The sequence below is a fragment of the Delphinus delphis genome, chromosome 9 (genome assembly GCF_949987515.2).
Source record: "Delphinus delphis chromosome 9, mDelDel1.2, whole genome shotgun sequence".
NCBI classification, from domain to species: Eukaryota; Metazoa; Chordata; class Mammalia; order Artiodactyla; family Delphinidae; genus Delphinus; species Delphinus delphis.
This window is the reverse complement of record NC_082691.1, coordinates 45,865,840-45,889,186: the sequence shown is the minus strand read 5'-3', so window position 1 is coordinate 45,889,186 and position 23,347 is coordinate 45,865,840. Positions and strand designations below refer to the sequence as shown.

Below are 23,347 nucleotides of genomic sequence, written 5' to 3'. Positions count from 1 at the left end.
CTACGCACACAATGCTAATATTTTTTCCTTTTCCCTCAAGGAAGAGGTGGAAAATAAGAAGAGGTGGTGAGGAGAGAAGCATCTTACTGTTGTGAACAGGGCCTGGGCTACCAGCTGCCCTGAAGAACCAATGTCAGTCATCAAGGATGAATGGATGACCAGCCACGCTTGGGTGTGTCCCCATCCAATCTGAAATACCTCAGATTTCAGTGGTAGCCACGGTCAGTCTCTCTACCGCTCCTCTCCCAGTGACCTGGATGCAGCCCAGTTTGCTGTTGGCAATGATCTGGCCTGGAGCAGCTTGGGGAAAAACATCATTCTGCTAAATGCTGTGTAAAGTAAAGACACTGAGAAAAAACTTGAAAGTCTAAAAGGATATTCTGGATGTTCACCATGAGTAATTGCCATGTTGGGACTGGCAACTAAAATTGCATTGCAGGGATATTTACCCAATTTTCATAAAAACTATTATGGCTTTATTTTCAAAGCAAGTAACTACAGAGCCATGTGGCTTGTCGGTAAATGTTCAAGTGATTAACTGAGAAATGGGGTGGGTGGAAGAAGGCTGTGAGGCATACGAATTTGAGAAAAACAAAATTTAGAAAGAGATGTTTTTTGAACTGTTAGAGCTAAAAGCATTTGAGTCTGTAGAATGATGTTCCATATAACAGTGCTAAGTCCTAGACCCCAGGAGAGAGAGGAGGGAACAGTGGCACATCCATTTCGATGGTTATTTTTGAACATGCACAGTTAGGTTTTCAAATTCAGGTTTCCTTAGAGTTAAAATCTTGGCACAGACCAAGAGCCACTTGCAAAGCCAAAGCGCATTTTTTAGAATTAGCCCTGTTACAGGGGTGGGACACCCTCTTGCTTTTCTGGGGTGCAGGCCGGCCCTGCCCTCTCCTATCCCTGGTGGGAATGACCTGAGCCCAGACCAGGGTCTGCAGGGCAGAAAGGCTGCCAGAGCGTCTGGGGGAGCAGGGAGGGAGGAGGTTGGGTTTCCCTGGGCAAGGTTAGTGAGACCTCCTATTCCACTGCCATAAAGCCTTGCCTGTGCAAAACTAATAACCTAGGGTGAAAATGGTGCCTAAGAAAGTAACTGAAGCTGGGCTCCAGAGCCTGACAACCACAACAAACCCTTCTGTATCGATACCGCCAATGGCTGTCTTCTGGATCCACTAACAGAATGTTTAATAATCCATCTCTCCCCCACTCCCCCCCGCCCATGGAGCACCAAGGCTGCCACAGTCACAACCACCACCACCACACGGCTGGGCAGTGACAGAGCTAGACTCAGAGCCAGATCTGGCTGGCTCCAGGGCTTGTGCTCCCACATGCTTTGATTTATCCCATAACCAGAGTCAAAAACCGGCTTTCCTCCCCAAGACACTGCAGTGGGGCACATCACAGGACCACTGCCATTCAATATAGGTCCTCATCTCTTCACAAATACCAGTGCAGAAGGACATGCCTTCCCTTCAACCAGCCCCCAGGGAGCGTGTCCACGTCTTCAAAGGGCCCAATGCTCACTTCTCTATAAAGACATCCAACTCAGCGCATGTGCCAGCACGTCAGATAGGGGAGAAAAGGCCACTGGTACAAACAGAATTTTAGATTTTCCAATGAAAAGCCACTTGACTCCTGAGGGCTATTTTTTTTTTTTCTTAAAAATTTTTTTTTTTCCTGATGCCTGTTCTGGATATGTGGAGAAATGTGTAAGTAAGTGACATCCTGAAAGCATGAAGCAAACATGACCACATTTGAAGGCTGGTAATTTAAGAAAGGTACTGCTTTCCTATAGACAGCATTTCTTTTAGTTTTCTTCCAAAAAAAAAAAAAAATGTTTTAAACTCTTAGTCTAAATGACTTTCTCTAAAAAAGCTTTCAAGATAGGGCTAGTCACATTCTGTTCCTATCCCCATGACTTGATCATTTCTACCATGTAAAAGACATTCCCAAATGATGTGGAATCAGTAAAAAATTAACACACTAATGATAATTCATGCAAAAGTATATGTTAGTAGCATTGCAATGAACCAATAAATATTTATTGCTTGAAAATATGAGATTAGGGAATTGCTTCTTTTATGGGAAACCACTCAAAAGATAGTCTTTCAACTTTCAACTTGAGCTGTTACAATTATTAGATTAACAATTTTTTTGTTAACTTTAAATTTCAAGGCTAAATTTTCCATAAAGTTAAAATGCTACAAAAATGTATTTATCATGAAATTAGAATGATGAAGGAATATGTCAATAAATGTAGAATCAATATAGTCAGGCCTGAATAAAAACGTAATAGCTGTTGTCACATAAAATAGTACCAGAAAATATTCCTAAAATGTCAAAATCGTCACTTGGAAAAATTTCAAGTTGTGTGAGGTGAAGACTCAATTCACTTTTCTAATAAAAATATTATACAAGAAAGAATTACACATATTTTCTAGAGAAAGGCTCATTAGAAATAAAACGAACTTCTGGGACACGAGTTACATCTCTGTAATTCTGCAGCAAAAGACTCTTCCCTCCAAACAGGATGCACTGAGTGTTTAACACATTAATTATCATCCTTCATCAAGCATAAAACTAACAGTCAGGAAATACAGCTGCAATAGCACAATTATCAACACACTCAGACTACGCCCCACAGCAAAGAAGGCAAATGGGTTGCTTTTCATTAACAGAGCTTGGCACACCTCCCCAAAGACAATGTTTTCTTTCCAGCCAGCATCCCAAAAGGCATTTAAGGGGCTATTTGCTTAGGTAAATCCAAAGAACAAGTAAACCATGAAAATATTTAATTAAATTTCAAAATATTCATTATTGATATACAGTGCCACTCATATACATACATATGTGTGTACACATATGTATACCTGTATGTATTGCAAGATGATTCGATCAAGCCAAAATCTTTTATATAAAAGGCTTGTATTTTTAAAACATTATTAGTGCAAGAGGGTTGGTAAGTAAGGTTATAGTCCATGCTTGACTGTGATACATAAGGTGTTCATGGTTTTCGTTCTCATAGTTTGTGGCATACAGTATGATATGCAACGTGCCTCCATCTGTGCAGTAATGGGCTGGGTGATAACAGTGTTCTATGACACGGGTTTGAGTCCATATAAAGAAAGTAATTAGCTACTAGCTTCAGATTCTAATATAACATGTCATCACTGAAAGCCTAGATGAATAGCATTCTAAAGAGATAATAAAAGCATAGTTTATTTGGTTTACTTCTGGACACTTAACATCCTTAACATTATTATAATCTTATTACACCTTAACAGATGTATTATTACTCCTACCGAATTTATATTGCAATTGAACTATAAACTGTTCCTTAAACCATAATTTAAGGAAGGCTTGGGGGATGTAAAAGGCAATGGGTAGGGGCTTCCCTGGTGGCGCAGTGGTTGAAGAGTCTGCCTGCCGATGCAGGGGACACGGGTTCATGCCCCGGTCTGGGAAGATCCCACATGCCGCGGAGCGGCTGGGCCCGTGAGCCATGGCCGCTGGGCCTGCGCATCCGGAGCCGGTGCTCCGCAACGGGAGAGGCCACAACAGTGAGAGGCCCGCGTACCGAAAAAAAAAAAAAAAAAAAGGCAGTGGGTAATCATCTGCCCCAAATATTTGGAATTATATCTGAAGCACTGCCATCAAACTTTCACTAAATTCCCTGCCCAGAAAGCCTCTAGCATAATCAGCTTGGTCCTCTCTGCAGGAAAAACATCACAGCAAAATTTAAGGAGTCATATTTTCCTCAGCACAGAAGGCCAGGGATACACATAGGATTCTTCTATGCTTGTGGCACAACTTCAATTTCATGATTTTATACTGTACTTTATATGCAATTAACTCAAATCTGAACCTCTTTAAAACTGTATCTGAGATAGGCATTATCTCATCTTCCATCTGGCCAACTTGTGTTATGTACAGTTGTCTTTCAAATGACTGATAACCTTTGTATTCCTTATAATATAAACTCTGACACACATTTATGCCCTAAAACCTAACACTTGCTGCCTTACCAAAGGTTAATCCGTGGGATTCTGCTCAGGCCTGTGTAAGAAATGTGAGTAGTGTGAGTTATAATAATTTTAATCAATCTGCCTTGGTCGGGATAGCTGCTTCCTAAGGCGCCGAAAGCAGCAGTAAATCACAGAGAAGGCATGCAGTCCTTACCAACAGCTGTAACATAGCCAGTGTGATAAGGAAGGCTGCGGGTTCGCTGTGTGCGGAACATCTGGCTGGACCAAGGACGATGCGCAAGAAATAAAAGGTCCGTCCCCTCAAGTGCCTATAGTTCAACTGTTTACACTATGCAGCATGTCAGCAAGCACCAGTGAAAGAGTAAGTGACCAGCTGACAAGGGGATCAGGAAAAACAAACTCGATGGCCAGGGGATCTGTCTGGGGTCAGGTCAGGTACATAACAAGGTGAGGGGACTGTCTTGCGTTCCTCTTGGGACCTCCAATTAAAGGGTCACGGCCTTAAAGTGTTTCTGTCTTAGTACTTTTGTAGATGCAGTGACATTATAAGCATCTCAAAATCAAAGAGGTGTTTTAAGGCAAAAGAAAAAAGAAAAATCTTCTTAATGTTTTGTCAAGCAAAGTGACGAGACCTACTTACAAACTGCCTGAAAAATTAAAAGGAAGGTAATTTCAAGGTGAAGTTTAACTAGTTCTTTCCTAGTCTCTTCCTTTCAGAGATACAACCTGGCAACAAAGCACCCTGTGTTCTGTCACCATTCTGAAAATCCTTTTAGAACCCAAATCCCTTCCATATCTCGATATGTATTCACCCTCAGCAACCATTACAGAGCAAAGTGATTCCACCTTCAGTTGTAATACTGAGAACCTGACATTTTGCATGTATTCCTTTTGGGTTGAGAAATCATTGAGTTTAATGTTGCTTCTTCAATTAGAAAATATGACTGCAGTGTTAGGAAAAAATCATATTCTATATTGGATGGTACTCACAGAATAAAATGATATTTGTTAGAAGTAAGGGAAGAAAGAAAAATGTCTTCTTAAGTGAGTATATTTTAAGTTAATAAGTAAAAAGTAATAAAGTGTACTAGACTTGCACAATTTTCTCTTTGGCAACGTCAAACAAGTATTTTAAAGGAGGAGGGCCAATCATTAGGCTCAAGTTCACCACAATTCATCTCCCAGTAACAAGTACCAAGGTTAAACCTGTGTTTTTGGATGGCTGTGGCTTATTGTTGTATTGAATACTGATGTGGTAAAAAAGACCCTACTAGGGGGCATAATTCTCTCTTTGACATTTAGAGTCTGTTATAATAATGATGCTTGCTTCAACAGACATTGCTGGTGATAGAAACAAACCTTTACTTTTTATGAGATTTTCTAACGGCCTCTCTAGCTCTCATACCTTTTTTTCTTAATGTAATATTTATTTATTTTAATTTTTTTTACATCTTTATTGGAGTATAATTGCTTTACAATGGTGTGTTAGTTTCTGCTTTATAACAAAGTGAATCAGTTATACATATACATATGTTGCCATATCTCTTCCCTCTTGCGTCTCCCTCCCTCCCACCCTCCCTATCCCACCCTTCCAGGCAGTCACAAAGCACCAAGCTGATCTCCCTGTGCTATGCAGCTGCTTCCCACTAGCTATCTATTTTACGTTTGGTAGTGTATATATGTCCATGCCTCTCTCTCGCTTTGTCACAGCTTACCCTTCTCCCTCCCCATATCCTCAAGTCCATTCTCTAGAAGGTCTGTGTCTTTATTCCTGTCTTACCCCTAGGTTCTTCATGACATTTTTTTTTCTTAAATTTCATATATATGTGTTAGCATATGGTATTTGTCTTTCTCTTTCTGACTTACTTCACTCTGTATGACAGACTCTAGGTCTATCCACCTCATTACAAATAGCTCAATTTCGTTTCTTTTTATGGCTGAGTAATATTCCATTGTATATATGTGCCACATCTTCTTTATCCATTCATCCGATGATGGACACTTAGGTTGTTTCCATCTCCGGGCTATTGTAAATAGAGCTGTAATGAACATTTTGGTACATGACTCTTTTTGCATTATGGTTTTCTCAGGGTATATGCCCAGTAGTGGGATTGCTGGGTCATATGGTAGTTCTATTTTTAGTTTTTTAAGGAACCTCCATACTGTTCTCCACAGTGGCTGTATCAATTTACATTCCCACCAACAGTGCAAGAGGGTTCCCTTTTCTCCACACCCGCTCCAGCATTTATTGTTTCTAGATTTTTGATGATGTCTAGCTCTCATACCTTTAACGTAGTGAATTCATATGGCTGATAACCTTTGAAGCTCTCATGGATGGCTGCCATAGTGTGAGAAGTTTTCTCCCAAAAATGGAGCAGAGTGGTCTGTAAAGAAAGACAATAAAGCTATTAGCATTTTAAATGCCCAGATCTAATCAGGGGTCCTAGAGAAAGAAGCGTGCTCATCTGTGGCTTTCAAAGTTGTTTTTTTAAAAAATATTTATTTATTTGGTCATGCTAGGTCTTAGTTGCAGCATGCGAACTCTTAGTTGCAGCATGTGGGATCCTGTTCCCTGACCAGGGATCGAACCTGGGCCCCCTGAATTGGGAGCACGGAGTCTTAACCACTGGACTACCAGGGAAGTCCCCCTCAAGGTTTTCTGAAACACGATTTTTACTTATCTCTGCAGCCTTGTTTCCTACTATGCCCCTACTTACACCCTGTATTTCAGCCAAACTTAATGGCTCCCTGTCCCCCTACAGCTCATGCTGCTCCACCACCTGGGACATTCTCCTCTCCATTCTCTTTGTACTTGTCCCATCCGATCCATCCTCCAAAACCCAGGGCTAGTCATTAACAATGGACTTTTGTGATTCCCTCAAGTGATTCCATTTCTCCCTCTTCAAGCCTCCATTGGATTTTGTAGATCTCATTTCACTTAGCACACCCTGTTCTGTCCTTGAGGTAGAGAAAATATAGTCAGACGTTACTGTCTCTGACTTCCTTTCTAAATTTTAAGTTCCTTGAGGACAGGAAATCTGGTTTTATCCACTGTATATTCTCTACAACACCCAGAGTTTGCCTCCCACCCTCAGCTGGTGCTCAATAGTACCGTTGATGGATACGAGTGCCATTCTGAAGGAACTGACAGGCAACGAGGAGACAAAAGCAAGTTCATTAAATTATGGCAACCTGGTGAGGAAGTGACCATGCCGTGAGAATTACAGCAACAATGCTAAGGGAGTTCAGAGGAGGCTTACTGAAGGAGGGGACACTCTGGTACCTCAGAGTGGAATTTGGAAAGGCACAAGTGGAGAGGGAGAGCACACAGGCAGAGGGAACCACCTAAATAAATGCAGGGAAGTGGGGAATTACAGTGTATATACAGGGAATAGCTAACATTTGGTTTGATTAACTGTAGGATGCAAAAAAGAGAGATGTGGGAAGTAAATTATGAGAAAGGCAATCTGAACTTCATTATGCCCAAACCATACTTTGGGCTCAAACACCATTTTTCTGTTATCTAAACCTTGTAACATTCTTGGTCCGCTGCATCAAACATCACTTGGTTACCTGGTATGTTGCTAGCATATGAGACAAGAGATTGCATCTGCTCGCTCCCAGAAGATCCACTTTTTGACACACATCCATCTTCAATTTGTCAAAGCTTTTTTTGGCAAGGCGAACTTGTGTTTGCACCTATGAAAGTAAAAGAGAATCTCTGAACCACTCAAACTGTTTGGTTAAAATTTGTCAGTGAGAAAACACCAATAGCGGGATTAACTCTTTCACGTAAGAAAACACCTTTGAAAATTCCAGGCAAGTGAGAAGATGCTACAATATCCATTCTTTACTTCCAAAGGACCTAAACGACAGTACTGTATATCATGATTTTACAGCAGACTTACCATCCTAGTATTTTTCTCAGTCGAATGGTAGAACTCCTCTCCTCTCAAGGCATTCACAAACTGACCATAGTGGGAAGAAGTCTGGAAACACGTAGGGTGGTAAGGGGATGATATTTGCCTTACTGTTTTCCTATGGTTCTTTGAAGCTGAATTCCCCACGTACTCCTCACTCTCCTTCCCCTAATGTTAACATCTTACATGACATGATACATTTGTTAAAAATATGAAATTAACACTGATACAATCCTATTAACTAAACAACAGATGTTATTCAGATTTCACCAGCTTTTCCACTAATGTCCTTTCTTTCTGTTCCGAGATCCACTCTAGGGAACTGTGACACAGCCTAAAACACTATCCCCACTGATAAACTTTCAACTTTTTATTATTGCATATGTACATCAGCAATCCTCCATCCATCCCTAAGCCATGCAGTAATTCAGGGATGGAGGGAAGGTCAGGAAGATTCAGCAATGTTATTCTACATATTATTTGATAATAATACAGAAAGTTTTAAAATTTAATACAGCTACATTAAAAATAGTGGAATCAAAATTTCCCCTTCCTCTAACCTGAAGCATCACTATATCCTATTTTAACCAGGGAAAGGTAGTCACATATTAATTTATCTCAGATAATTCATGCAGTTGTAGTTACCAGGTAGGTAACTGGGAGTTGGGAATAATGCTGACTCATTAATGGTAGCTCTTTCATCACAGGATACCTCGGGTGGGTATCTCCAGGGACTCGAGGACAATGTCTACCTTGATCACCATTATATGATAGGCACCTGGCGACCTGGTACAAAGCAGGTGCTGAATATATATTTGGTGACCGAATCAAGAAAATTTCCAGACCATTTCTAAAGGTAAAGTACCTGAGTACCATTTTAAAGTAGAACTTTTAAAGTAGTCTTAAAAGTGATAGTTTTATTTTTTAATAAAAATAAACATGAAGATGATTTGATTTAAAATATATTAATTTTACCACTAATAATTTATATTCACAGCTTTTAAAATTATAGGGTATTATACAGTAACAGTAGCAATTGACACAATTGTTATCATTTGTAACAATTTAATAATCAAAACAATTCAACAATAGATATAATTCAAAATTAATATTATACAATCGATACAAGTGAACAATTAATACAATTCACTCATCACATGCCAGCTTTATTCTCTGTTAGCCTCTGTTATTGCGCTCTGATGGCTGAGGGTAAGAGGCTTCATCAGGGGAAGTAACTGACAGGCAGGGCTGGCATTCTAGATTAGCCTGCCTGACTCCAAAGCCATGCTCTTCTGCGGCCCCAAACGACTTCCACTAACCATTGCAAAATCAAGAAGCTCAAAATTATGATTCTACCCAGAAGCACAAGGTTTCCTGTAGGCTTCTATGGAATTGGAAAATAATCAGGCAGTACATTTAATACCATATCGACAGAATTAATACCCTATATGAATAGGGTCTTGTTTCTGTAGCTGTGTAAAGCATTACCTAAGAATTCCTCTGTATTCCTAGGTCTACAGAGCTTGGAAAACCAGCAAATGAAGCCATCCAGCTCCTCTCAAAGCACACCGTAAGCTTAAATAAATCCCAGAACTCGATCATTCCTCACTGTGGAGTGGAGAGACTCTAGGGAAAGCTACTGGGGTGTGCAGACTAAAAAAAGAGTTAGGATGTGTTAAGTATCAGTGATTTTCTGCCCTCCTTTGAGAGGAATAGGGATGATACAAAAGAGAAAACCCAAGTTCCTGAAGGGAGAAGTGGAAGAGTGTGCAGGGCAAGAAGTTTAAGCAGCTGAGAGTTTAACTGCAGGTCCCCACTGGTTCACCAGTTGCTCAAGCCAGGAAGAACTCCTCAACTGGGACCCTGAGAGGCATCTGTCTTTACCCTTTCCTTCTGAAGGGGGAGGAGATAAATACACGTGTGAGCTTTCATGTATGCATTCATTCAACACATGCTTAGTGAGCATTAGTGCCTATTATGTGTCAGGACCAGTGCTTGGCGCTGGGAGGTCTGTAAAGCAATGAGACACATAGCAGGCGGTCAATAAATACTTAAGAATGAATGCACAGAGGCACAAGGACCCCCTAGTCTTTTAGAGACGACAGATAAGTTAGCAACTATATTATAATACAATGGGAAAAGCAAAACAGCAGAACTAAGAGTGAAGACAGAGGTAGCACAGACAAGGGAATGATTAATGCTGGGGGTGGCATGGGCAGGGGTGTTTGATCAATGGCATTAAAACCCCAATTACAGGCTTTCTAGTATCCACACCCTTAGCCCTGTAACTTTGTAGTCTCCTCCCACTCTGACACTGGGCTTGGTATGTGACTTGCTTTGGTCAATGGGCCAAATGTGATGAAACTGGAAGCTTGGGGGAAAAAATGCCAGCATGCTTACACTTTCTCCCTCCCTTATCTGAGACTGCCGTGAGAACATGCCCAGGTCAACCTGAGAATGTGCCTGGGCTGGCCAGTTGGAGAGGTGCTGAGGCTTGTGCATGCAAGAGACACGAGGAGGAGAGCCCAGTGGTCCCAGCAGATCAGCCTTTGGCAAACTGATGCCCAGACATGTGAAGGAGGCCAGCCATGGTCAGCAGAGCCTCTCCCCTCCCCACAGCTCACAGGTGAGCCCAGCAGAGACCAGAACTGATGTGCGAACCCACAGACCTGTGAGCAATAAGAAATGCTTATTGTTTTAAGCCATTGAGTGTTACAGTTGTTTATTTCATAGCATTATTGGGGCCATATACATAACATATAAACGGTAAGTAAGGGGCAATGAAGGCTTCTGAGATGGCGGGATATCTGAGGTGAGTCTTAAGGCATGAATAGGAGTACATAGTAAATACAAGGTAGCCATGAGGCTGGCCTGCTTATGCGGAGGTTCTAGATTTTTCTAATTAGATACAAATTACTTTTCTGTGGGGATGTGAATTTTGCTTTTTCCTTTACATTAACATAATCAGTTACACATAGATATTCTTTTATCCTAGAAGAAAACTTAATTCTTTCATAGATATTCTTTTATCCTAGAAGAAAACTTAATTCCCTTGCTTATAACACAAAACTCATGAATTAACATACATTGAAATGTGCCCTAATTTAATTTTGTTTGAATTTTGTAAAGTAATTTTAGGAACCTAGAAGACGACTTCAGCACTTGACCCAGTGAGTTCTGAAAGGCCATATGCTTTGTGTGTCAACAATGATTATTAAAATACTTAATGCACTGCTGAGTTGCCAAATGTTGAGCCCTTTCTCTGCCAAACAAGGAGGATGTTACACTGTTGGGCATTTTGAATACGGCAAAGTTCATTTAATATTTTGTGCTCCATGTCTGTTCTCTAAAACACATTTCCAGTCTGCAGCCCGAGGACAAAACACCAAGGACACAGGCGCGCACAGGCCACCATCAAGAGTCTAATTTCATATGCTTCCAGATGCACTTAAGTAAAAAATGTTTTGATTATTATTCCTCTCAATCCCAAATAAATTATATTCAATTACAGAAACATCTTGAGGAGCTCCTGTAGTTTTCAAGGTTCTTTAAAAAAATCTTCAAATAAATGTATCTTTTTTTATTTCTTAATTTTACTCCTGTTGCCCCAGCTTTGTTCTCTTATTCTCCAAGCTCTAGGAAATGATCACATATATTTGACCCTCTTTAGCATGGGTCCTGCCTTCCCAAGGCTGCAGAAATTCAATTTACCAGAGAAAGGAGTAATGTCTTGTGTGCCAAAACTACAGGGCACTTCTCTGTACTTACTCGTCATAACCTGAAATTCTACCTCTTAGCCCCAACTTGAATTACATATGATGAAGCCAAAGCTATTCGTACTCAGTACAAGCTGGCTTCTCCGTTCAGTGGGAAAAGTCTTCATATTACTACACAACCAAATAATTTGAGAGTAGCTTTGCATTTTTTTCCTAGTGTTTTCTTTCCTTTAAAAGTAAAATAAAGCCACACCCCCCCATCTTACTCTTACTTTTACATTGTCTTCTAGAAGATGGATTTGCCTCTCTCCCTCTATCCATTCACTTAGTAAATATATACTGAGTATCTTCCACGTGCCGATAACAGTGAACAAAATGGAGGCCTCATGATGACAGTCCAGTGGGCATTTTCATAGCAGTGAGGAAATAACTACAAACTGAGTGAGGTGATCAGAAGGAAAGCCACACAGTTCCATAAGAATGATTTACCAAGAAATCTGAACAAGAGTATGTTCTGGGAGGTGGTGCTCAAGCTCTCTTCTGAAGGACTGAGCATGGTTAATTGTGCAAGGAAGAGAGAGCTCCAGCAGGGGGAGGAGGATGTGCAAAGGCCCTGGGGTAGAGGGCAATAAGACAGGCCCCAGAAAACTAGTGCAGCTGGATTGCTGAGAGCAAACAGAAAGGCAGTGTGAGATGAGGCAAGAGAGGTGGGCTGGGGCATATCTCAGGGCCTTGGAGGTGTGCTCAGGATTTTAGTTTTTATCCTAGAAGCAGTGGAAAAACATTGGAGTCTTTGAAGCAAGGAAGAGATAGAACCCTATTTTCAGTTTGAAAAGATCACTCATTGCAGTGTGTGGATGGATTGGAGGGAGATGAGAATAGATGAGGATAGATCTAGAGTCAAGGGGAGAGATGATGGTAGCTTTAAACTTGGGTAGTGATGCTAGATATGGAAAAGAATGCTCTGACTGGAGAGATATTTAGTAGGTAAAACAGACTGGACCTGGTGAGGGGTTAGACGTTGGGGGTATAGAGGATGACTCCTATGTATCTGACCACCCCAAGCCCAGTATCACTGTCTAATTTTCCTTTTCCACCAGGTGATTCTACTCATGTCAGTTCTTGTAGACACCTCAGGCCACATCAGGATTCTTGGCTTGCTTTCTCAAGCAGTTCTCAATACTCCTCCCTAATTAACTTATCTATTCACCCCTATCTATGCATCCTGCATTCAGAAAAAAATGTTAAGATCAGAGAATACACAAATTACTTCTTTTGGCTTTTAGGAAGGTGCCACAAGAGAAAGTCTAGCCTATCTGAGGTCCTGGGAAAACAGAAGGTCAGATATTTGGTTTCATTAAAAGAAGATTGTTTTTTCTGAAGCCAACATACTAAGACCTCTAGAGGGTCAGATGATCAAACATCTTGCTGAGTCATTTTACTGGACCTGATTTATCCTATACTTATCCACTGACGGCAGGAGCAATTCTGACATTGTATCACGTACAGAAGTATGTATAAGTGACCGGGTGTGCACCATGCATGTGTGTGGGCAGCCACGTGTAGACTTTAGGAGCTATCTATTTTTGGTCTTCCCTTAACAAAACCCTCACCCTGCTTTCAAAAATGTTCCTTTTCTTTATTCTAATAATGTGGCTTAAATGGGGGTTGTTGGTATGCTCTTTATAGACCACCCCTCCACTCCTACTGACTGGCCCAGGGATGAGCACCTTAACCCAAGGTGAGTCAGTTACAAGGCACCATGGATGCCTGATTCAGGGAAAGGCACTTGGTTCAAGCTGGACGAATCAGAGCCCTTCCTCAGGATTTTTTAACTTGGAACTAGAGAAAATAAGTCTCAATCCTTTTCTAGGGACTTCCTGCACTAAGGGCAGGAAGTCGTGGCATTTGAATTTCCTGTGGTATGAAGAAAATTGGTCTGAGAGAATAAAGGTGACATATAGAGAAAAGCATAGAAGAGACAGAGTCCTAGTCGCATTCAAATTCCTGGATCCTGCTGCCCTTCCTACGGTCACATGAGATTTCTCCCTTTGCCTCAATTAATTCAAGTTTCTGTTATACGGAACCAAGCACTAATACAGGCTGCTCACTTTTGCCTTCTTGGAAATTCATATGAAAGGTTCTATGATAAGGATCCTTTTTTAACTTTGATTATTCCAGGGTTTCTAAAATTTATTTAAACAGAGAACCCTTCCCATATTTCATATACCACCTATTACATGCAATACATTTTTTAGGGGGGAAATCCCTGTTTTACAGAAGAAGAAATCACGACTTAGATACTTAACTGATATATAAAAATTAGAATCAAACTCAGGTGTGTTTGGTTCTCTAATTGATGCTCTTTACATTAATCCATGGGACACAGGGTAATTGATCTACCATTGACCATGTAACTCACAGTGTTCCAAGTCTATGACATGCACAATAGGTGCAGGTACCATTTCAGGAATCGACTATGCAGGACTTATCAATTTAGATGTAGGCATAGGGAGACTCCCAAGCCACATAGCCTGAATAGTACTTCTATCAGAAATCTAAGGCTCTTTAGCTCAGACTCCTCAACAAAGTGGAAAGAAACCAGTGCATCAAATTCCCTTAGGTGCACGGTGGTCAGTGGATTCCCTGAATTCTAGAGGAAAAATATGCAGAGAGGGTATCTGTTTCATTCTGTGCCTAGAAGCTGATGCCAGCACTGTTACCACCACTAGCATCACCACCACCACCATCATCATCATTCTTTTTTAAGGTTTAATTAAGTTTTTAGTAGGGTAAACATTAATCTTTTTTAAAAACATTTTTATTGGAGTAAATTGCTTTACTATGGTGTGTTAGTTTCTGTTTTTATAACAAAGTGAATCAGCTATACATATACATATATCCTCATATCTCCTCCCTCTTGCGTCTCCCTCCCACCCTCCCTATTCCACCCCTCAAGGCGGTCACAAAGCACCGAGCTGATCTCCCTGTGCTATGTGGCTGCTTCCCACTAGCTATCGATTTCACATTTGGTAGTGTATATATGTCCATGCCACTCTCTCACTTCACCCCAGCTTACCCTTCATCACTTTTAATCAGCTTTATTTATGAGGTAAGATTTAATTTTAGGTGTACAACTCGATGAGTTCTTGGACAAATGTGTACAATCATGCAACTACCATCAGAATTATGATATGGAACATTTCTATCACTCCCTAAAGTTTCCACTGCAGTCAATTCCTTCCCTCAAGTCCCAACCCCTGCCAACTACGAATCTGCTTTCTGTCACTACAGATTAGTCTTTAGTTCTAGAGTTTCATATCAATGTAGTCTAGTTTTTTTTTTTATGACTGGATTCTTTCACTCAGCATAACCCCCTGGAGATCAATGTTGTTACGTGTATTTACAGTGTGCGCTGTCTTATTTCTGAGTAGTATTTAATGGTATTGATACAGCGCAATTTGTATACTCATTTGGGTTGTTTCCAATTTTAGGCTATTTTGAATAAAACATCTGAGCATACGTTTTTGTGTAGACATGCTTTTCATTCCTCTTGGGCAAATATCTAGGAATAGAATTCCTAGATCATACAGTAACTGTAACTTCATTTTTATAAGAAACTGCCAAACTGTTTTCCAGAGTAACTATATCATGTTGCATTTCCTACCAACAATGATCCAAATTCCATGGGTTCCATAGCCTCTTTAACAATTGGTATTTTCAGTCTTTTAAGTTCTATCCATTCTAGTGGATGTGTAGTCATAGCTATTATAATTTTAATTTGCATTTCTCTAATGACTAAAGATGTTGAAATTCTTTTTAAGTCTTATTTGCCACTTATATATCTTTAGTAATGTGCTTATTCAAATCTTTTGCATATTTTTAAAAATTAGGTTTGTCTTTTTATTACTGAGTTATGAGTTCTCTATATGGATAATATAGATCCATTATCAGACATAAGTTTGAAAACATTTCCTTTAAGCCTGAAACTTGCCTTTCATTTTCTTAAAAGTGCCTTTTGAAGATAAAACATTTAAAATTTTGATGACATCTAATTTACCAAATTTTTCTTTTACCTAGTTTCTCTTTTTGTGCCTTTTTACCAAAACATTCCCTAACTCAAGGTCACAAAGACTTTTTCCTGTGCTTTTTCTTCCAGAAATTTTGTATTTTCAGATATTACATTTAGATCTATAATCCATTTCAAGTTAGTTTTTGTATGATATGAGGTATGGGTATAGGTTGATTTTGTTTTCCCCATATGTGGATATCCAACTGTTCCATGTGTTGAAAAACTGTCCAACTGCCCATTGTATTGCCTTGGTTGGCACTTTTGGCAAAAATCAACAAGCCATTATATGTGTGCGTCTATTTCTGGACTCCCTATTCTATGATTTTGATGTATATGTTTATCCTTATACTAATACCATGCTGTCTTGATTACTGTAGCATTATAATGAGTCTTTAAGTCAGGTAGTATAAGTCCTACAATTTTTTTCAGAATTGTTTCAGTTATTCTAGGTTCTTCATATTCCTACACATATCTTAGGGCTAGCTTGACAATTTCTTCAAAAAAGCCTTCAGGATGTTGATTAGCACTGCACTGAAGCTACAGATTTACTGGGAATTGACATCTTAACAATATCTTCAGACAAATGAACATAGTATATCTTTTCATTTATTGGATCTTTAACATTCTTTTAACATTTTGTTTTTCAGATGTTAGGGCACAGATTTTGCACGTTTTGTTAAATTTATTGCAAAGTATTTCATATTTTTGATGCTATTCTAATTTCTATAAATTTCAAGTTCTAATTGTTCATTACTAGAAATATGGGTTAATTTTTGTAATTTGATCTTATATCCTGTGACCTTGTTAAATTCAGTGATTAGTTTTAAAAGCTTTTTCTGAAAGATTTTTCAGGATTTTCCCTCTCTATAATATATCTATGTAGACAGATCTATGTATATATATATCATGTTGTCTGAGAATATAGACAGTTTAACTTCTTCCTTTCCATTTGTATGTCCTTATTTACTTTTCTTGCCTTATTGAACTGGACAGGATAATGTAGACTAGAAGTTGATGTGAGCAAACATGCTTGCCTTATTCCTTATCTCAGGGGGGAAGTGTTTAGTCTTTTATAATTAAGTATGATGTTAGCTGTATGTTTTTCATATATGCCCATTATCAGTTGAAGATATTCTCTTCTACTCCTATTTTGCTGAGAATTTTTATCAGGAATGGATATTGAATTTTATCAAATGCTTTTTCTGGATCCATTGAGATGATCATATGGTTTGTTTTTGGTCTATTCACCTAGTAAATTACATTGACTGATTTTAAATTGACCTCCATTCCTCGGGTAACCACATTTAGTCAAGATTATATTTATTTCTGTTAATAGTCCTTGTTCTGAAGTCTATTTTGTCTAAGGTTAATGTGGCCACTTCAGATTTCTTTTGATCAGAATTTATAGGCCATATATTAATGTATCTGTTTACTTTTAACCTAGCTATATCTTTATATTTAAAGTGAGTACTGAGACTATTCTCAGCTCTGTCTTGCTTTTTTAAAAATCCAATCTCTAACTCACTTTTCTCCATTTTATCTATAGAGAACTATATGAGACTTAAATAATATTACCAGTAAGAGGAATTGGAATTAGTCTGGCGTTAAAGCGAATCCACTCTGCTTCAGGATAATCTCATTTTTTTCCCCAAGTTCCTTAAAAACCACCTATATAGTAATCAGTTCTGGATTTGATTAAGAATCAAAGTATATTAAATTTTTGAGTTTTAAAAATTCTCTTTTAAAATAGGACAATATTTGCTTGTTATATTATTTCTGGCATCTCTGATTTCTCAAACATTACTGGCAGTATTTCTGTGCTTGGATACATGAGTTCTTTCTGGGACAAAATTTATCTAAGTCTGGTGACTAAGTTATTTAAATACAACTAATACACATTAGCCCCTTTCATGGACTGAGCCTCAAGTTTTCCTCAAGAGGTCCTTTCTATCCTTTCCAGTTTTAATACCACCTCCCTTAATGGAGGAGAAAGTATAATAGGAGTTTAATAGTTCTGCTTTCTTTGCTTTTGCCATTAAAATTAAATCATCCAAAATTATTTTCTAGCTCTGTCCACAGTAAAGGTCTAAATATAGTGGCTAACTCAGAAGCAATGAGCACCCCTAGCACACAGATCATGGTCTCTAACTATCATATCTCTCTTAAAGGAATCAGCGTTCCTTGTTGAAATGGCTGATTCCAGGGTTAGGGCAGGAAACATATAAGATGACCCTGAAATATTATGCTGTATAAGAAATCAAAGAAGACCACTATCAGGGTCATGTCAAAAGGATTCAGGAGTCAACCTGAAGAGGCTCTCACTAGCTGAAGATGAGACAATTTGAACATCAATAAAGTATTATCAGCAACAATTAAAACACATCCAATATATTTAAATCTCTGAGTTCATAATGATACTTAAAAACAAGGAAATGAACAAATTAACTGAAAACCAAAAAACCTCATTGGGCACCTGTAGAGAATGCCAGTGAACCAACTCAATATTTTGACAAAGAACCAAACATTTATCCTGACTTTCCTATCAAACTGTACTGACCTGGTAGTCGATGAGGGAAAGTTACTCATTATGGAACCACTGAAATTTACTAATGAAGAAGAAATACAGAATATATTAAACCATCTGTTCCTAATAGTGGGCCTATCTTCACACTCACAACAGTTTTATTGTTATTAGGATGTTTCATAAACCTCAATCATTCCAAGTTTTAGCCTTCCTGATATCACTCTTACTTCTAAGTCCCTTCTTTCCTCCCAAAAAATATTACTGAGTACCTACGGTTCTAGGTGCTGAGCATAAGCAGGAAATAAAGTCTCTACTTTCATGATGGTTACATTCTACTGGGTAAAACTGGACAATAAACAACAAAAGTAAATCTGTTGTTTGTTAGATGGTGAAAATAAAGCAACAAAGGAAAGATATATTTGCAGGGTTTGGGAGGGGTGATAGAGGAGTCTCTTTTAAATGGAATAATCTGGGAAAAGCTTCCTGAGAGGTGATTTTGGACCAGAGATTTGGAGGAATTGAGGAAGCAAACCATGCTGATATGGGGTTGGGGGTGGGGTGGGAGTGGAGCATTCTGAGCAGAAACAATGGTGGACGCAAAGGCACCAGGGCTGCTGTGTGCTTGGCTTGTTCAAGGAACTGTGGTCATAAGTTATATGCTTTAGTTATGTTTAAGGTAGGCTAGGCTAAGCTATGATGTTTGGTAGGTTAGGTGTATCAAATGCATTTTCAACTTATGATATTTTCGACTTATGATGATTTTATTCGGACATAATACCAATGTAAGTTGAGGAAGATCTGTACATGTTTAATGCTGCAGCTGGGGCGGTTAATAAGCAGTATTTTGCCAAAAACAAGGAAGATGTGGTTGTCATCTTACTTCATTTCCTCTTAAGCATGCAGTTTGAACTTTAACAATTCAGGATAATAAATAAGCTGTGATAATTTTAAGATTTTTCATTATTGCTGAAATTACAGATAAAATTGAATCTTTTAGCTAGCATTCCCTTTACATGAATTAATAAAACTTAATTCAAGACAACAATTTTGGATCCACCTGTGTAATTAGGACAGGCACACATGTGGCTGACAGAATCTCAACTCATTTACACGAACACTTTCATTCAGATACTTCTTTTCAGATACTAATAGGAAAAAAAAGCCAATTTCTTCACTACTCTGCTCTTCACAAGTTCAAGTTTATAACATGTTCTGATCATGAGTATAAAAGTTACCTAGGAGAGTGGAGCACACCAATGCCTCAGGGTGATGTATAAAATATACATTTTATATACAAATAAATATTGTACTAGGAATGTATAAAGTATTGTACTAGGAATGTATAAAGTACTGGATGAATGCTTTCATCAAGTAGTTATCTCAATGAAGATTCAGGAGAAGTAGAGATACATACCACAGTCTACACTCTTTTGAATTTCCAGGGAAGAGAGTTTTAACTCTCCTTTTTTTTATTTCACCTGATCATGTGTTCCAAGTTGGGTAAGGAGAAGAAAAGGGAGTGAACACTTCCGGAGGGCAGTGTTTTACAAATGCTTCTTACTGCAGTTCTTCAAAGTAGGCAAAATTATCCTCATTTGCATAGAAGAAAAAACTGAGGTCCAAAGTAATTTGCCTAAAACCAAGCAGCCAGTAAGTATAGAAAGGTAAGGACATGGCCTCGGTTGGATGCTGTCTCGTCTTGTATAAAATACAGACTCCACACCCATACCCTGCCTGCCAGCCTGCAGCCCATCTGCCTCCTCTCCCACATCACCTCCCAGGCACCATGTCATCTGGGCATACAGAGCTGCCGTTCTCCAGCTACACCAAGACAAACCCATCCCCACCTTCTGCAAGATTCCTCTGCCTGGAAAGCCCTCTTCCCGTTGTGGTGCACATGGCAACTCGTGCTCACATTTATGGTTTCCACTCAAAGGTTTTCTCCTTTGAGAACCTTTTCCTGGAATGCTCCTCAGCTGAGTTAACAGCTTCTTCCTCTCTATAATCAAGGCACTTTGCAAACTGGCTTAGGACCCAAAACTATGGTAATTGCTACCTGCTCCCGTGTAGGCCCAGCCACCCTCTGGACTGTAAGCTGCATGAGGGTAGAATTACACTATTCAATTTTATAAGGCTAAGTCTACATGCCTCCAGGTAGCAGGTAAACAAAACAACGAATGAATAAAGGGAGGACACCAGAAGGAGTGAACCATCAGGCCTTGTCCTCCCACTATGTAATATTTATAACATGTTCTGTTTGCTCAATTACCCTTAGACTTTCCCAGACACCATCCCTCTTCCTCAACCACTATCACCACCACTCACTGATTAGGTATAATACACATGCACATATTCTCATTTGATTCTCACAACACTCCTACACCATAATTTCGTTTCTGTTTCACAGAGAAGGAAGCTGGTTTTCAGAACCATTAAGTAACTCACCCAAGCTTACTTGTGAGCAGGGGAGGGGCAGGATGTGAAAGTCCATGCTCATTTCACCAAATCACTTTGCTTTCCTAATTGTAGCACATCTCAAACCAGTTAGGTTAACTGTATATTACCCAAAATGCGATGTCAGCACTTCACCTACTACTCTATTTTCCTTGTCAACTCATTACATCAAAATAATCTAGCATGTTAAAAGTTTGTGATTCTGGCTTCTTGTTTTAAAATACAAACCATGACTCACTATGCAATACATTCATTCACATAGGAATCAAAGAGTAAAAGGTTTTCTATTCTCAAGCCCTTGGCAAGTTGAAATAAATATGTTTAAAATGATTCACAATTATGTTATTTGCGACATGCAGATATAGTTCAGATTAGTTAGCTATCACACTGCCCCAAGTGTCTTTTGTTTTGTTTTGTTTTTAACATCTTTATTGGAGTATGACTGCTTTACAATGGTGTGTAGTTTCTGCTGTATAATCCCAAGTGTCTTAATGTTTGCTCAGCTGGTGATTTTTTTTTTCTGTTTTTAACTTAAGAAAGCAATTCTGTCATCAGAAAATTTAACCGACTGGCTTCACTTCCTCTTTCAGGTCATTAGTGGAAGTATTAACTCAGGTCACAAGACAGAACCCAGGACACCCGCCTTATCAATTTCTCTCTAATCTGAGAAGCACACACTTCAGGAGACAGTAAAAGGCTATATTACTGTCTCTTTATCCCACTGATACTTTTGTATTTTATTGAGGTTTTAAACATATGCCATTATTCCTTTTCTTTTCACTACTGTTTTAGGGATCATTTATTCATGTCTATGTGCCACGTGAAGGCTGGCAAGTTTGCCTGTGTCTCTTGTCTGCCTAAGCTAAAACCTGCTTGTACTTCATATTACAGTATATTTTTATTATACTTATTGATGATTCTGTAAGTAATCATAACTCAGAAACACAAATCAACTCCTAAATCAATAGGTGAACTGATGTGCTAAGAACCACCTTGTTTGAGGGGTCGTGTTAATTCACTCTGTTGTAGGTCCTGGATAAAGTGAAAAGGGAAAAAGATCAATCCTCTCCCTTTGTAGACATTCTGCTGCCCTTGAGTTCCAAAGTGTGGTGGAGCTGGGAGTTCAGGGCAACCTGGAAAGACCATCTCAAGAACAATACTGTCACTGGTTCCCCAGAACATCGAGGGTGAACCCAGGCTCTATAACCGGCATACATATCCTTTGTGATCTGCCTCAGATCCTTGCCTCTCTCTCTTTCTCATTCTTTTCTCCAGCAAACCTTCCAAACTGTTCGTTTCTCCCAGTGTGATCTCTCAACTTGTAAAGTGGTTTCATCCTCTTCCCCTTCACATGTTGTTCCCATTGATGTCATATTTCTTCTCCTTTCTTGGCCCTTCACAATCCAGCTTGTGCCACCTCTTCTAGAAAGCACAGCGGGATCCCCAAGTCTGACTGCAGACGCTCCTCTTTCGGGGCCCCAATGGCACCTTATTATACACCTCTACTATCTCACAGGACACATCACATTGCATGGTCATTGTCATTTTAACTGACTATATTCTTCTATATTCTGCAGGGAGCTTGTGGCAGGGACCATATCTTGATTATGTTACCCTGGTACCGATAGTAGGCGCTAAAAATGCTAGTCAAATAAATTGTTTTTAACCTGGTGCATCGTAATATATACCATCACACGCTTTGGGTCTGTGGCTTCTACTTTTATAGTCTGATGACTGACATTCTCTCACTTTGTGTGTGTGTGTGTGTGTGTGTGTGTGTGTGTGTGTGTGTGTATTTAAGAAGAAGACATTGTCACAGTAATTGTATGCCAAGAAGGGAGCTGGTCCAGCTCCTTCAATTTCCCATCAGTCTAAATCGTTAAAACATTTTCTGTGTTGAGATTTAACATATTTCTGTAGCATTTCTTTGCTCCTTCCTGCTGGAAATCACCTCGTTCCAATTTTTTCTAGGTCAGCTCTTCTGGAAAACTTGGGTTTTGTGTTCTTTGTACACACCTAATTCATTAGCATTTTGTGTCAGTGGTCAATGCTGATTCCTTTTGTTACAGGTCTGAGAACATCTCAGATTTTCAGTTGTTGGGCAAGTGCTCTTGTGGCTGAGGCTGCCAGCTGTCCATCAGTATGCATGTGCCCTTCTACAGTTTCCAGTCTCCCCTCAAAATAGGTGTGGCCATGGGACAAAGTTCTCTCCAGCAGCATGTGAGCACAGGTAACACGCACCATCTCCAGGCTTGGCCTAAAGCCTTTCTACATGTGCTCCTGCAGGCTCTTTCTCCTTTTGGGATGACTGGGATGTCCACATCTAGGGGACACTGGAGACATACCTAAGGACTGCAAAGCTGCTGTCAGCCTGGTCCGTAAACAACTTGGAGGAAGAGCCATTCCAAAAACCTGGACACCTACCCAGTACTATTGGGTGAGCAAAAACAAAATCAAAAAATGCTTCTATTGGCTTAAGCCATGGAATTACGGAATTTGGGGTGTTTCTCTGTACCACAGCCTAGCCTAGGCTATTCTACCTGATATAGGCACGGCTTTAAGAAAAGGTTAGTTAAATGCCAAGATGCTAGAAACAATGTTGGAAGCAGGTTAAAGTCTATTAGTCCCATAGACAACTGTCAGCTATCCAAAGATATGTTATTTCCATT

The 23,347-nt window shown here is 39.4% G+C and overlaps 1 protein-coding gene across 10 annotated transcripts in view; it reads right to left on the bottom strand.

Moving 5' to 3' along the window:
• The window catches only part of ICA1 (islet cell autoantigen 1), a 145,647-nt gene that overhangs the window by 35,890 nt on the left and 86,410 nt on the right, over nt 1-23,347 (bottom strand). For all 10 annotated transcript variants that reach the window (XM_060020457.1, XM_060020458.1, XM_060020462.1 and 7 more), the window contains exons 7-8: nt 7,566-7,691; nt 6,278-6,376 (exon numbers count right to left, since the gene is read on the bottom strand). In XM_060020457.1, the coding sequence (XP_059876440.1) occupies nt 6,278-6,376; nt 7,566-7,691 (225 nt within the window). The remainder of the gene's footprint in view (nt 1-6,277; nt 6,377-7,565; nt 7,692-23,347) is intronic.